The sequence below is a fragment of the Myotis brandtii genome, unplaced genomic scaffold, assembly GCF_000412655.1.
Source record: "Myotis brandtii unplaced genomic scaffold, ASM41265v1 scaffold123, whole genome shotgun sequence".
NCBI lineage: Eukaryota > Metazoa > Chordata > Mammalia > Chiroptera > Vespertilionidae > Myotis > Myotis brandtii.
In genome coordinates, this window is record NW_005354291.1 from 10,477,647 (window position 1) to 10,492,693 (window position 15,047).

A 15,047-nucleotide genomic window follows, 5' to 3' on the forward strand; every position below is an offset into this window, starting at 1 on the left:
ATATAAATAAGAATCATAATTATTAGAAAGGAGATTAAGCTAAAGTTGCTTGAGGATAATATGACTAAGTCTTGTGAAAACCCAAACAAGTCAACTGAAAAAACTAAAATAAATTTTTACTGTATGCCAACGCTAATGGTTACATAGAAAATATCATAGCTTAAAAAAGATTTATTCACAGTAGACAAAACACTCCCCCCAAAGGTGCAAAATACCTAGCAATAATTTTAAGAAGAATGTGTGGGAACAAATGAAGAACACCACAGAAACTTGCTATAAGGTACAGAAAAATGTCAAAATGCTATTATTCCATCTTTAACCCTTTGAGTGCCAACCAATATCCTAGGAACTATGCTAAAATTGCCAAGGCATTTTACAGCAGTTTAGGAAAAAAATTATGAATCGCAAGTAAATGAAGTTACATATTCAAAAACTTAAGGAAACCTTTACTACATTGACATATTTAGCAATATCATCATCACTAATAAAAGCAGACTTAGAACTGGACGCCATTTCGAAGCTTTGATAGCGCTCCCGGCAATTTTGGCGAAAGACAGGAGGAGCGCGATCGTGCTCCCCGGCACTCTAGGGGCTAAAATTCAGCAACCTTTGTCATCTTAGAAAGGGGTTGGGCTCAATAGCACCCTCACGTGGACATTCTGAGTACAGCACCCTAGTAGGCGATTAGTCTCAATAGAGCCTAACTGTGAACATTATGAGAACAGCATCCTAATAAAGGATTAGTCTCAATATCGCCCTCTACTGTACATTAGGAGAACAGCACCCTTGAAAGGGATTAGTCTCAATAGCGCCATCAAGTGGGCATTCTTGGAACAGCTTCATAGTAGGAAATTATTCTCAACAGTACCCTCTTGTGGGCATTCTGAGAACAACACACTACTAGGGGATTAGTTTCAATAGCGCCCTCTTGTGGAGATTCTGAAAATAGCACCCTAGAAATGGATTAGTCTCAAAAGCGCCATCTAATGGACATTCTGAGCTGTGAGACAAGGATTTTTTCAGACTTGCAGATTTCTTACTAGGGTGTGGTTCTCCAAATGACTGCAAGAGGATGCTATTGATTTTAATCCCTTACTAGGATTCTGTTCTGATAATGCCCACATGAGGGTGCTATTGAGCCTAATCCCAAACTAGGATGCTGTTCTCACAATGCCAACCAGAAGGCGTTATTGAGACAATTCCCTTATTAGGGTGCTGTTCCCAGAATGTCCATTAGATGGCACTATTGTGACTAATCCCCTACTAGGGTGCTGTTCTCACAGTGTCCTTTAGAGGGTGCCATTGAGACTAATACCCCACTAAGGTGCTGTTCTCAGAATGCCCACAAGAGGGCACTATTTAGCTGAATCCCTTAAAACAATGCTGTTCTCTAGAATGCTCACAGGAAGTTGTCATTGAGCCCAAGCTTTTAGTAGGGTGCTGTTTGGACAATGCCCACAAGGGTGTGCTATTGAGACTAATTCCCTACTAGGGTGCAATTCTCTAGACTACATATAAGAGGGAGCGCTATTGAACCTAATCCTTTACAAGGGTACTTTTACCTAAGTGCCCACAAGAGGGCGCTATAGAGTCTGATATCATGCTAGGGTGCTGTTTCTTAGAATTACCACCAGATGGCGCTACTGAGTTTAAACCCTTACTAGGGTGCTGTTAGTTAAATGCCCACAAGAGGTCACTGTAGAGCCTAATCCCTTGCTAGGGTGGTGTTCTCTAAATGCCTAGAAGAGGGTGCTATTGAAACTAATCCCTTGCTAGGGTTCTGTTTTCAGACTAACAGTGCAAAAGTGTGTCATCAGGTTAACTCCATTCTGCTTATTTATTTACTTTTAAAAATATGTTTTTATAGATTTCAGAGAGAGAGAGAGAGAGAGAGAGAGAGAGAGAGAGAAACATCAGAAAGAGAGAATCATCAACCAGCTGCCTCCTGCCTCCTGCACCCCCCACCCCCTATTGGGAATAGAGCCCTGATGGGGAATTGAACCCTGACCTCCTGGTTTATAAGTCAATGCTCAACCACTGAGCTAGATGGGCCCGACAGGTTAACTCTCTTCTGTGTAGACCTTGGAGTAAATCTTCTGCTAGTCTTTTGCATAATTGTAGTTGTGAAACTTATTAAGAAAGAGGATAATGTAATTCTACACTACCTTTTAAAAGGAAATGTAATGACCTTCGCCAGTTTGGCGCAGTGGATAGAGCATTCACCTGGGGATGAAGGGTCCCAGGTTAGATTCCAGTCAAGGACACATGCCCTGGTTGTAGGCTCGATCCCAAGTAGAGGGTGTGCAGGAGACAGCCGATCAATGAATCTCTCTCTCATTGATGTTTCTAACTCTCTCTCCCTCTCCCTTCCTCTCTGAAATCAATGAAGATATATTTTTTTAAAAATATGTTCTGCATGAAGAAATGGAAGCTAGGGTAAAGCTGGGAATATGGTAACAAGGTAAGTCTTTCTTTTTGTTTTGCTGAAAGGTGGGTTATGGATTATCTCTTATTAAAAGCATTAAAGAAAAACAGGCTATAAAAACAGGCTATAAGGGCTTTAGGGCTAAGTGAAAAAGGTAGAATTATCTGAGTCATGAATTTATCCCAAGAAAAATGAGGATTCAATATTAAAGCCTAGAAAGTAATTTAAAATAAACGTAACACAGGATGACTGCTATCACTATTGCTCTAGAAATTTCTGGCTAATAAAGTACATCAAGAAATATAAATAAGAATCATAATTATTAGAAAGGAGATAAAGCTAAAGTTGCTTGAGGATAATATGACTAAGTCTCATGAAAACCCAAACAAGTCAACTGAAAAAGCAAAAATAAATTTTTACTGTATGCCAACGCTAATGGTTACATAGAAAATATAATGGCTTAAAAAGATTCATTCACCATAGACAGAACACACAACCCAAAGGTACAAAACACCTAGGAATAATCTTAAATGTGTGGGTACAAATGAAGAACACCACAGAAACTTGCTGTAAGGTACAGAAAAAAGTCTAAATGCTTTTATTCTCTTTTTTAAATTTGGCAAAATTGTCTCACAGGTGAACAAAAGTCAAGGGAGTTTTTGAAACTGGGAATGATTAGAGGCAACTTGCCTTACTCTACACTAAATGAAAAGATGCCTCATAATGTTTTTTAAATGGACTAGAACAAAAATCTAGTCAGATCAATGAAAAAAAAAATAGTCCTGAAACAGACTGTAATAGATGAAAGGATTTGTCAGGTTCTCAGATCATCAGGTTTGTGAACAGAAATTTACATGCAGGAACTTTCGTTTCATTCAAAATTAGCTGCCTTATTCGAACTTACTCAGCAGCATAAGTCACTATTAGTAAATAGCTAAATCCAAGCCACTGGTGCTACCAGCAAGAAAGAGACCGTGAGACGTCTGAGTGAGAAACAGCTCAGTGGCAAATCAATGCTCGTCATTTAGAATGTTTGCTCCCTTCCTTTCCGGGGATCTTATTTGAAACCACCACTGGTCCCTCTCTTTGTAAACGCCATCCTGATGGGCGTGGCCTGTCTACTCTGATGATGTTTCATTATCCCTCCAGTGTCACTGCTCTGATGGATGACAGCCTCTCTTTTGGTGCAACCTCGAGCCCAGCAAGTGAATGTGTTTGACTTCATGTAGCGTACATTTTGAGTCCTACGTACCAAGAATAATCTTGAAATATGGTTAAAATCCTTCCAGATACTTTCATGAACTTCAATAGCAGGTAACAGGCAGAAACTAATTTAGTTTCTATTTTTTTAATAAAAGGAATTTTAAAAAAACCTATGTGGTCAATAAAAGGGAAATAGTTAAAAGATATCATTGTACATTCATACAGTGAAATATATAATCACTCAAAAATGATGTTTTTAAGAATTTTAAATAATATAGTTATTTCAGGAAGTGAGCTATAAGTGATATTTTTCTTCCTATGTTGCTTTATGATATTTTTTCTTCATTTTGCAAATTTCCTACAAGTATGAGAATTAGGAATACCTATATTCAAAAGATGAAAATGGAGATATTTAAAAATTATAATACAAACAGTAAAAAAATAAACGTAAAAAATAATTTGAATATATATAAATAAGGATTTGTGGTAAAAAGCAAAGTATATATAAATAATTATTTAATAAATAACATTTATGTGATTTGTAATCAGCTAAAATTAATTAATTTTACCAAAAAACAACAACAAAGTACATATAACAAGCAAAGCTATATAAATAATTATTTAAAGATAACATTTATGTGTAATTTTACCAAAAAACAACAATAACACCAACACAACCATACATATTCAAGCAAATATATGACAAAGTACTCTAATTTGCATTTCCAATGCAGCCTATGGTTTCTACCACTGAATATCTGAGTAGAGGACCACTTTCAATTCCATGGTGGTACCTGAAAAAACAGGAAAAGTTTTTTTAAATGTAGTACCTTACATTCTGGACTTGCAAAGCTTCATATGTATGGTAAGAATGGCTAAGATCATATGTACTACATCCCAAGTAGGAAGCAAGATATAATCATCCTGTCTCATTATACATTCTTTAAATCAAGTAACTGACTTCAAGACCATGCAGTTGGTGCATGTAGTTGGTTACGCTGTGTTCATAAATATCACCACCAGCTGTTTTGCAAAACAGTAAGGTATTGTAATTCTATGGATTTGATTCTAAAAATAATTGACACCTAGATGAATCTTTTTGGAAAATTTTACCAAATAGAATCATCTTCAACGCTCTTCTGAACCAGGGATAGAAAAATGCATAAATCATTGGATTAAAAGTAGAGTTCAAGTAGCCAAACCAAATCAATGCATCATTCAAGGGGGGTGGGATAGTATAGTCCAGGAAAGGGTCCATGACTGTGCAGACAAAGAAAGGGCACCAGCATGTGAGGAAAACCCCCATCACAATCCCTAAAGTCTTTGCAGCTTTTCGTTCTTTGTTCCGTGAAATTCCATTTTTCTCTTCCAATCCAATTTGAAGCTGCTGATTTGCATTGTTAATCGATCTTGCCTGCCCTTTAGCTATGAAATATATTCTATAATAGACATACAACATAATAGATCCAGGTATATAGAAAGAAGTCATAAAGGCCAGAACCCCGGGTGTTTTGCTAAAGAAGACAGAACAGCCCCCTGAACCATGAGCGTGTTTGTAATACATCTGTTCAGCGCCTTTGAAGTTTAGCCCCAGAAAGATCATTCCAAATGCAAAAAGAGCAGGGATGCTCCAGCTGATGGTGATCATCACAAAAATAACCAAGATACTGATCTTGGCTTTGTATCTCAACGGGTCACACACAGCATAGTATCGGTCAATGGAAATGAAGGACAAGTGGAAAATGGATGCTGAGCTGAGCATGATATCGGTGCTGGTGTGAATCTTACAGAAGACTTCTCCAAACGGCCAGCAGTGCTCAACAGACCTCACCATGCTGTAAGGCATGACCAGGCACCCCAGCAGGAAGTCCACAGTGGCCATGGAATGAATGAGCCAATTAGTTGGGGTATGAAGTTGCTTGAAGTGTGAGATGGAAATAATAACTATCAGATTGCCAGCCACTGTGGTCAGAATGATGAGCACCATTAAACTATATAGGGAAGCACGGACATCATTTGACCAGCTGCTGTTCACACAGGAAATATTAACTACATTATGGCAAAAGGACATCGTTCCTGAAGGCTAGCCACTAGTTTATTTTTTCCTCTGTGTGTTGAATCTTCCTTAGAAATCCACAGTCAGGTTACAGTTCCATCTTTTATTCCCATATATCTATCCCAAAAACCTGGAGGGGGAAAAAAAAGAGAGTGAATCATTGGTAATTTGATTTCTCTTACTTCTAACACGTTTACCTATTACTTCTTGCTGAAAAATAATTATTTGGAAAGAGCCTTTATTTCGAAATTTTGTTCAATAGTTGAGTTTAATAATTTTTTAACATCTACTTGATGTCAGATACTGTGCTAGAAATGAAAAGGTGAATTATTAGGTTGAAATATATAAAACTGCCACTTTTATAAGTCAGAGACCAAATGATGAATTTTTCATATGCTTTAATCTATGGGAGTTTTGTAAGGGAAGCTCATATTCTAAAAGGTAGATACAAATTGCCCAAAAGCTTAGAATTGAAATGCCTTAGTAAAAAAAAAAAAAAAAAGTGAAATATTTTAAATGTGTCTCTTATACAGAAGTAATATCCACTAATGCCTGTTTTTGCACTTGATCACATTTAAAATTTTTATTTTATTTTATAATTGATTATAGTGGAAAGAAATATATATACCTTTACTTCCACTTTGCAAAGCACTTTCACATATATTCCATGCATTATTTCGTTTAACATTTTGACATCGATAATAGCAACATGATTCTTTATAAGGAAGACATGACAATTTCATTAGCAAGAAATTGAGGCTCAGTTCATAAAACCATCAAAGCTGGAACATGACCTGATGTCTCGATTACTAGTACAGTTTCTTTTTTACTAACCCAGGGGTTTTTTTGTGTGTGTTTTTTAACTGCAGAAAAAATCAACTCAGATAAACTATTTTCAAGAGCATTAAGCTTTGAACTTTCATATAAGAATGCAGAATGTGTTGAGTAATGGCACCAACTGAAGTGTCGTTGTGGCCCAAATTATTAGGATTTTAAATGTGCGCCAAAGTGTGTGGTAAGCAGGCAGTGCACAGAGAAAAGAGCTCTGAGATAGAACCCAGGGAGCCCGAGCTTCAGTGTGGGCTGTGGGCCTGGTGCTGGAGCTCGTTTGTCTTTTTTAAGCTCTAAAATCCATTACAATTTTTTCTCATACAACCTCAATTCATAAAACAGATAAAAGTAAACTTTTAAAAACAGAGATGCATCTTTCTACTAGCCTCCTCCTCATGCCTCACCGAAGAACCTCAAAGCTTCATGGGACCCAGTTTAAAAATGTCCCTTTTGTTACTATATGATTCTGTAATTATCAGCTAAATTATGAAATTTGCAGTATATTTTACAATATATAGGTAGTATAATAGATATATATTATATAATAGAGATAGATAGATGATAGATAGATAGATAGATAGATAGATAGATAGATAGATAGATAGATAGCAGTTTGGAGAAAGAATCTAAATTTATGGCAATCAATGAACAACCTGACACTATATTGTGAAACTGCTAAAAAATAAAACAAGCCTTAGAATTCCAGGAGTTTGCCTTCCTTTTCATCTCTTCCCATTCGCTCTGGGCCGACAGTACAGATCAAGGCCACATAGAAATCTAAATTTATCCAAAACTAAAACTGGATGAATAGAATATTTAGGAAGTAAAATGCATATTTTAATAAATTTAAAACACCTATTCCCAAACCCCTTTTCTACCTTCTGTTCCCAGGAGGAAACATATTCATACGAAATGAATCGTAAGATTTATTTCAATAGCTACCCAGGCCCAGCTGGCATGGGTCAGTGGTTGAGCATCAACCTATGAACCAGGAGGTCCTGGTTCGATTCCCTGTCAGGGCACATGCCCAGGTTGTGGGCTTGATCCCCCATACGAGTTGTGCAGGAGGCAGCCAGTCAATGACTCTTATCACTGATATTTCTACTTCTCTCCCCCTCTCCCTTCCTCTCTGATGTCAATAAAAATATATTTAAAAAAGAATAGACACCCAGACCCATTTCATGAAAGAACAAACAGTAGACTAAAACTAGGTTATTGAACTAAGCAACATTTTAATTATAATTAAAATTTACCAAAAGAGTGCTTTTTTCACTATGAAGTTTAAGTATGCACTCAACTAAACTCTATTGGTTAAGTTACTAATCTTCTACTTAGACTTTTTTTTTCTATTTCCTCCTTTTCCTTCTTTCTTTTACTTATTGACATATTAAAGGAACAAAGCAGCACACCCTAATAACTATTTACAAGTGTTGCTAATTAATAACTGTCAGTTAAACAATCATTCCTACCTGATGTCATCTTGAGTAGGTTCACTCAGTCAAGAGAAACTAGGGTCTAAAAAACAGTAAGAGAAAGTGGGGAGCGGGGGGAAGCGTGTTCAGTTTTGGAAGAGTAAATTCATAGAAGATGAAAAAGTCATTTGCCAATTCTGTATGCCTTGTTCTTTGTGCATCTCAGATGTTAGGTTTCCAGATAAAAACTAAACAACTCAGAGGCTTCCTCACTCATATTTTTACAACCTGATTTCAGAGAAATAAAGCCTTAGGCATAGTATCTTGGAAATGGTTAATATTAATGACATTTCAATAGAATATTTTTTTCGGCCCAATTTAAGAATATTACACATCATTTTTGTGTGAGTTTTTAAAAGTGTTATAATTTGTTTTTAGATGTACTTGTTTAAATAAATGTTCTATGATGATATCATGACTTGAATGGTTACCTAAGAACATGACATAACAGTGGTTTTGTTTATTTTCTTTCAACTTTAAACATTTAGATAGCTAGAAATGATTGTTATCTGTATATACAAATTATCCAAGTTGAACATACAATAGTAAGATGGAAAGTTAATAAATCTCTCGTTAATTATCTAGCTAAGCAAACACTTCTGTGCAAATGATCTAATCACCTGATGTTTGAAAATGACGTGTGAATTAAAAATATATTGGCAGGAGTTATCGTTTTCAATAGCTCTGTCTAGCAGGACAGGAACTCGCTGGTAGAGTGCTCACAACGTCCCAATGAAGGGCCATCCACACTAATCCCACCATTCCCTTTGTGTCTGACTTCATCAAACATCCATGTCTAATTGCTCAGTCTCTCATTTCCATACCATTGTATACAATGACTGAGCCCATCTCTTAATGTACCATTACTCACAAAGCCTTTCCAAGTGTGCCCTTTGGAGCTCATGGTCATCACTCTACTTCCTCATCTCTTTTCTCTATTCTTTCCTCACTTGGTTCTAACGACACTTGTGTCTCCTCTGATAACACTTCATTCTTTGTGCTCTGCCAAATACTTTATCCCCTGTGCTCTGCCAAAGGTAACAGATTTATCTCCTGCATCGCTAGAACCCCTTTACACTCTAGGGCCTGGAGGAAGAGTAAGTGTCCTCTGGTTCTCATTGTCATTGCAGATCATTGTTCCTCCTGCCTTTCTAAACTCCACCATCTGCAAGCTTTGAAGTTCTGTATTCAAACTATATCTCCTCCTGCTATAGACATCTATGGATTCCCACATCATTTCTCTTTATTTCTTGGAGATGTTAGCTTCTGAACACCTGTCACTTTCTCCAAGGCTACCCTTGACAAATTCTTAATGATTTTTTTTTTTTGTCCACGTAAATGATCCAATAATAAGGTAGCCAAGGAAGACTAAAAGAAGATGACTTTGAATTTGACCTAAAGAAAGTGAGGAGCTAACCACGTGGGCATCTGGAGGAAGTGCCATCCAGCTAGAGCAGGGGTTCCCAACGTGGGGCACACGCTCCACAGGGGGACAATTTGATTTTTAAGGGGGGCAATTCCAGAATGAGTTATTAACAGTGAATTTTTTGCATTTCTTATGGTTCTACGGGCCTCATATACAGTATATAAGTATATATTGTGACATATTCATGTATTTCATTTCTCTATTATATGTTTTGAAACTTTGCTTTTTTCATATTATTGTTATTATTTCAAACAATTTCTTAGTGATTTCTTCCTCAGTACTTCAACTGTCCTTTCATTCTTTTATTTTCTCTTTCATGGATGCCATGTTTTTGGGAGCTTGTTTAGACCAAGTTAATAGCCTTTTAGGCTTCCTTCATGTGAATAGTTCACTTTTTGAATAATAAGAATCATATGTCACAGGGAGTGGGCATCAGGATTTGAGAGATGTTTAGGTGGGGCATGGCCAAAAAAAAGGTTGGGAACCACTGAGCTAGAGGGTACAGAGAGCACCGGTTCTGAAGTGGGATCATGCCTAGTGTGTTTGCAAAATAGCACAGTTAGTGTGGTTGGAGCAAAGCGAGCAACACAGAGAAAAATACATGGGGACGCCAGAGACACTGCACAAGGCTGCACTGAATAGGGCCTTAGAAGCCACAGTAAGAATTTTAGTTTTGCCTTTGTGTGAAAAGGGAAGGTACCAAAGCTCTTTGAATCCAGCCACATGATCTGACCCATTCTAATGGATTCATTGTGTCTGCTGTGTTGAGAACAGAGGCTGAAGGCAAGGACAAAAGTGAAGTGAAGATGAGGAAGCCAAGGCCTAGGGGTGAAGATGGTGGTTTGGGCCAGGGCAGCAGCTGTGACCGTGGCCCGTGGCGGTCAAGGTGGGATATGTTCTGATATACAGCAGGCAGGATTTTGACGATAGATTGAATGTGGGTTGGCAGAAAGTTGTCAAGGGAAATAGCAAGGCTTTTGGTTTGAACAGTTTGTACGGTGGCGGTCCCATTTACTGAGATGAGAGAGATGGTGGTTGGAGAAGGACAAGAAGAAGGAGGAAGTCAGGAGTTCAGTTTTGAACTTGGGAGGTTGGAGCTGTGTGCTGAACAGTATGGCCTTCTGTGCCCAGCTGCCTCGTTCAAGTCTGGGCTTGGCCATTCACTAATTCTGCAGCCTTGGACATGCTGCCCAACCTCTTGAAGCTGTAGTTTTCTCATGTAGAAAAATAATCTATTTCCTGGGCTTTTCTGAGGCTGGAATAAGTTAATATTTGTAAAATAGCACCTTATATGTGTGTTAATCAAATAAGTAAACATCCATTGGGAATGTTAAGGGCATATTAAAGGAATGTATAAGAAACATCACAAAGCTTTTTTAAGAATACACACATGTTTAAATTAATATAAAAAGATGCGTTCTTGAGTGTCACTATAGGCAGAGGGAAAGGAGAGGAGAAAGGGGAACAAGGAAAAAAACAATACGATAAAAATTAAACAGAGGTAGTAAGTTATAAGAAAATGAACTGTCTTTTATTCACTGCTATAGCCCCAGGGCCTGGAAAATGTCTAGAACATTCAAAACTGAATAAAAGATGGATTGAATGAACAAATGAACTGAGGAATTCATTAGCTCATTTCTGTTCTCCTTGGGATCAATAAAAATTTGGGTACATACACTTTGCCTGGCTCTAAATTCCAAAGATAAAGGATAAATCCTCATAGGCATCTGGATATAAATTCCTTGATTGTGGTGGTGGTGGTGGTGTTTGCATAGGTCCAACTCATCACATTGTACACATTAAATGCAGGCAGTTCTTTGCATATCAATTATGCCTCAATAAGGCAGTTTAAAAAGTAAAAAGGAAAGAGGGTCAGGTTAGCATAGGACTTTGCATCTGTAATCATGGAAGCCAGGGGCCTCTAAGGAGCTTAGAAACAATTAAGGAAATTGTATGGCAATTCAACAATCCTACATTTAGCCAAACAGTAACCAAATGAAGGTAAAAGAAAGACAACAAATATATATTAATGACCATCTTCTGAGAAACGCTAGGAAATACTCTAACAATAAAAAAGAATCAAACCAAAGTTTTTTAGATAGCAAGAGGTGAATAAAAGGAACATTAGTGAATTAAAATTTTAGTTTAAATTAAAAAATGATTATAATAATATGACACGATGCAATGCTTGTTAAATAAGGATTTTTGAAATAAAAATAATGCATTTTTGACAAAACACTAAATTTTAACCTGGAATTTAAATTCTCAGCTATCTCACTAAATCCCAGTTGTTAACAGGGTTGGTGAGGGGCTTATGAGTTCAACTTCCCAACTAGATCACATGATGCCTAGCAAAAATTTAATTTTGTAAAGTTCTCTAGCAACACACAAACACACATACACACCTAGAAAATAGGTATGGAATGGCATACTCCAAATTCTCAATATTGTTTACTCAGAGATGCTGAGATTAAAACAAAAAATTACAACAAAGATGATATCAAAATTTTGCAATAATTTTTCCTGGGTGGTGAAATAATGTGTGAGTTTTGCTTTCTTCTCTATCATTTCTACATATTCCACATTTTCTACTATGAGAATGTTTCACTTCCATAATCAGAAAAAATATATTTAATAAAATCAATTGTATTGTATATGAATTAAGTTTCAAGTGAAACTTTTAAAAAGTATTGTTAAATAATTATTAATATACTTATATTATTTGTGCTTCTTTTGCTTATATAATTCTTTCTATGAGTTACTTTTACCTATATATTAAAATCATACTTTTGCTAAATTTCTGAGCTAAACCCACACAAATTTGTTCTACCCTATAAATTTGGAAACAAATTAGGACTTGATAATAATTTTATTCCTAAAATATGTTTGTAGCTCTGAAATTTATCCAATAATTTTTATTAAAATGCTAAGCATATTTTTGAAAAATACTTATTTTAAGAGAAAGAAAGAGACAAGAAGCAGGGAAAACAGAATTTCCAAATGTTTAGGTCATGATTCTCGGGGTAAGACATCACTGGAAGCAAACTGCTTCCATCCTGAAGAAACAGGAAACGTGGTAAAATCCATGTGTTTGCTTATTCATCACCATAGTCCCATAGATAAGAGGGAAAACAATCTACAGCAGTATTGAGGTCAATAGACTACACCTGAACGTGTTTCTGCTATGTGTACATGTATAAGATAATACGTATCAGATTTCAATAATCGTAACTGAAAGATTCTTAAGTTAATTCATCTAATAGGTGGCATGTATAGACACACGCACACTAACGTGTGAAGTCATTCAGAAATGTGCCAAGATTATTACCAAATAATAGTTGTGCAAACCAGATTTTAGTTTTGCAATTTAGTATATAGTAACAACACGATACATTTTAATTTCAAAACCTACAAAAATCTCTAGGAAGACTCCTTTTATTATGCTAAAACTAGCCAAGTACACAACATGGAATTTCCTTTTTAATGTACAAGAAAAGGAGGTTTTAAAAATCATATTTCAAAAGGGGACATCTGCAATACTTTTAACAATAAAGATAATTTTTTTTAAAAAAATCATATTTCAGCTTACCAAATTTCCCAACTTTCCATAGGTAAAGTTTCCATAAAAGTCTGACATCTTAGAAAGCATGTGTAAAGCAAGCTATTTAAAATATTTAACTATTTTTTAGCTTCTCTTACTAAAGCAGGTATTAACTAACTAAACTTAAAGAACCTTTGTTAGTCTTTGCATTAAATAATCCTAAAATTAATATATGAATAAGTACCAAACCGTTGATAAGTCTCATTCTCCCTGTCTTTGCAGTTTGCGTGGCTGTCAGGTGAGTGCATTCAGACCTACCTGCTCAGGTGAGTGAACAGAGCAAGCGGATGAGCCGACAGCAGAAACGCTGCCTTTGGGAGGAGGCCGCACAGCTGCTGCTGGCCGGAGCCACTGCTGCTCTAAGATAGGCCACAGCGAACAGACAGCATGACGCAAACATTGAAATCTGAAAAAGATAAGCTGATAATAAATCTTTCTGACACAAGGTAACAGTATTATTGAGAAACATACCTGGAAGGTGCTTTTATTCTAAACCAGCATCAGGAAGCTCGCAGTGAGCAAGCTAAATGGAGAAGGTCAATACTTTAAAAATAATCTCAAGCATGGGCCACCGGTCACCACAGTCATGGGTGTTAACAGCATATAAATGGACGCACCTGTCCATTAAAACTGCCTTAATTGCTGATGGATTTGAAAAGAAACTGCTCCTGTATTAGACACTGGTACAAAGGAAGCAACTAGCACTAGAAAAATTGTTCATTTTTCAAATCAGATGACTTGTACCATTTCTAAAAAGGAGCATGTCCTAGGTTCAATGACATCTTATAGTTAGAAACTAATTTAAAACAGTGGCTTTCAAACTTTTTTTAACCACTAGGAAGAAATGCCTTTTATGATATGACTCAATACACATGTAGGTGCGCATCTGTAACAGGAGCAAATGTTTTCATTTAAAAATACCCTTACCTCATTCAATTAATTCACTCTGATATTTGCTATTTTTCATTAATGGGATTCACACCCCATAATGTTACTAAACACAATTAGGAAAGTACTGCCTTAGAGGTTATATGCTCACACATATTTAGTCCATCCTCTTTTTAATTCCTATATATAAAACTTTCAAAATGACCATCTTATACATGGAGCCAGGGCCTTCAATATAGCAAAATGGATAGCTGAACAAGTGCAGTTTCTGCTCTATTTCTATCTGTTTCTCATACTGACACAGGAAATCATAAGGTCATTATGATAGATTGATTTTTGGTTTCAATTCTTCACGCTCCTAGCATCTTTACCTTTGTCTTTGCTTCATTGGGAGTGGGAGGTATTTCCCTGTTCTTTGAACCTGAGCCTTGCCATTTGACTTGTTTTGGCCAAAAGAATGTAGACAGAAAAAAAGGGGTGTCAGTTCCAAGCCTAGGCATTAGGAGAACTCACATGTTTATGAATGTCGTCTGTGCCATCCTTGTCCATGGAGGTTGAGAGGCATGTGAAACAGTCCAGGGCATACAGATACACAGTACATGGTGAAGCTATGTTAGCTGCCTCTACAGATTCATGAGCAGAAGTTGCTGTTATTCTAAGCTACCGAGTTTTGGCAATAACTACCTGGATTAACTGTATTTCTGAAAGAAACCCTTGATATCTATTACCCTGTTTTCCTGCTTTGTTGTAACACTGCCACAAGGAAAATGCTGATACCACATAACAGGTCACCTATGGTCTAAATAGCCATTAAAGCCCAGCCAGTGTGGCTCAGTGGATGATTCTCTCTCATCATTGATGTTTCTATCCCTCTCTCCCTCTCCCTTCCTCTCTCTGAAAAAAAATATTTTAAAAAGAAAAATAAATGGCCATTAACAAAAGTTGCAATAGCAAAAACAAAACAAAAAAGGCATAAAATAAAAAGTACACTTTATTAAATGAAGCTGACCTTTTTCTGGGTGAATATAACTCCTGCTTCAGAAATTGCTGGATGTTAAGGTTGGTTCTAAAAATAACTCCCAAGTTCACTTCTTAACAGTACATAGAAAATATCATTCATCTTTCTAAAAATGAGTTTCCTGTGT

At 36.5% G+C, this 15,047-nt stretch overlaps 1 protein-coding gene across 3 annotated transcripts; it reads right to left on the reverse strand.

The window, feature by feature from the left end:
- Window positions 1-4,240: 4,240 nt before the first annotated feature.
- On the reverse strand, window positions 4,241-14,721 carry LOC102246183 (trace amine-associated receptor 1). Of its 3 annotated transcripts, XM_014533830.1 has the most exons (4): window positions 14,274-14,721; window positions 13,273-13,420; window positions 7,985-8,030; window positions 4,241-5,814 (listed from the first exon to the last, which is right to left on the reverse strand). In XM_014533830.1, exon 4 carries the CDS (start codon window positions 5,697-5,699, stop codon window positions 4,683-4,685), a length of 1,017 nt encoding a protein of 338 aa, XP_014389316.1. In that variant the 5' UTR covers window positions 5,700-5,814; window positions 7,985-8,030; window positions 13,273-13,420; window positions 14,274-14,721; the 3' UTR covers window positions 4,241-4,682. The 3 variants fall into 3 exon arrangements, with proteins under 3 accessions (XP_014389316.1, XP_005859077.1, XP_014389317.1); XM_005859015.2 differs by lacking the exon at window positions 7,985-8,030; XM_014533831.1 differs by lacking the exons at window positions 7,985-8,030; window positions 13,273-13,420; window positions 14,274-14,721 and adding an exon at window positions 6,313-6,353.
- Between the last annotated feature and the right edge of the window lie 326 nt (window positions 14,722-15,047).

What these genes read in the sequence shown, in the direction of transcription:
- LOC102246183 (XM_005859015.2), bottom strand. Translation starts at nt 5,699, where the DNA reads ATGTCCTTTTGCCATAATGTAGTTAATATTTCCTGTGTGAACAGCAGC.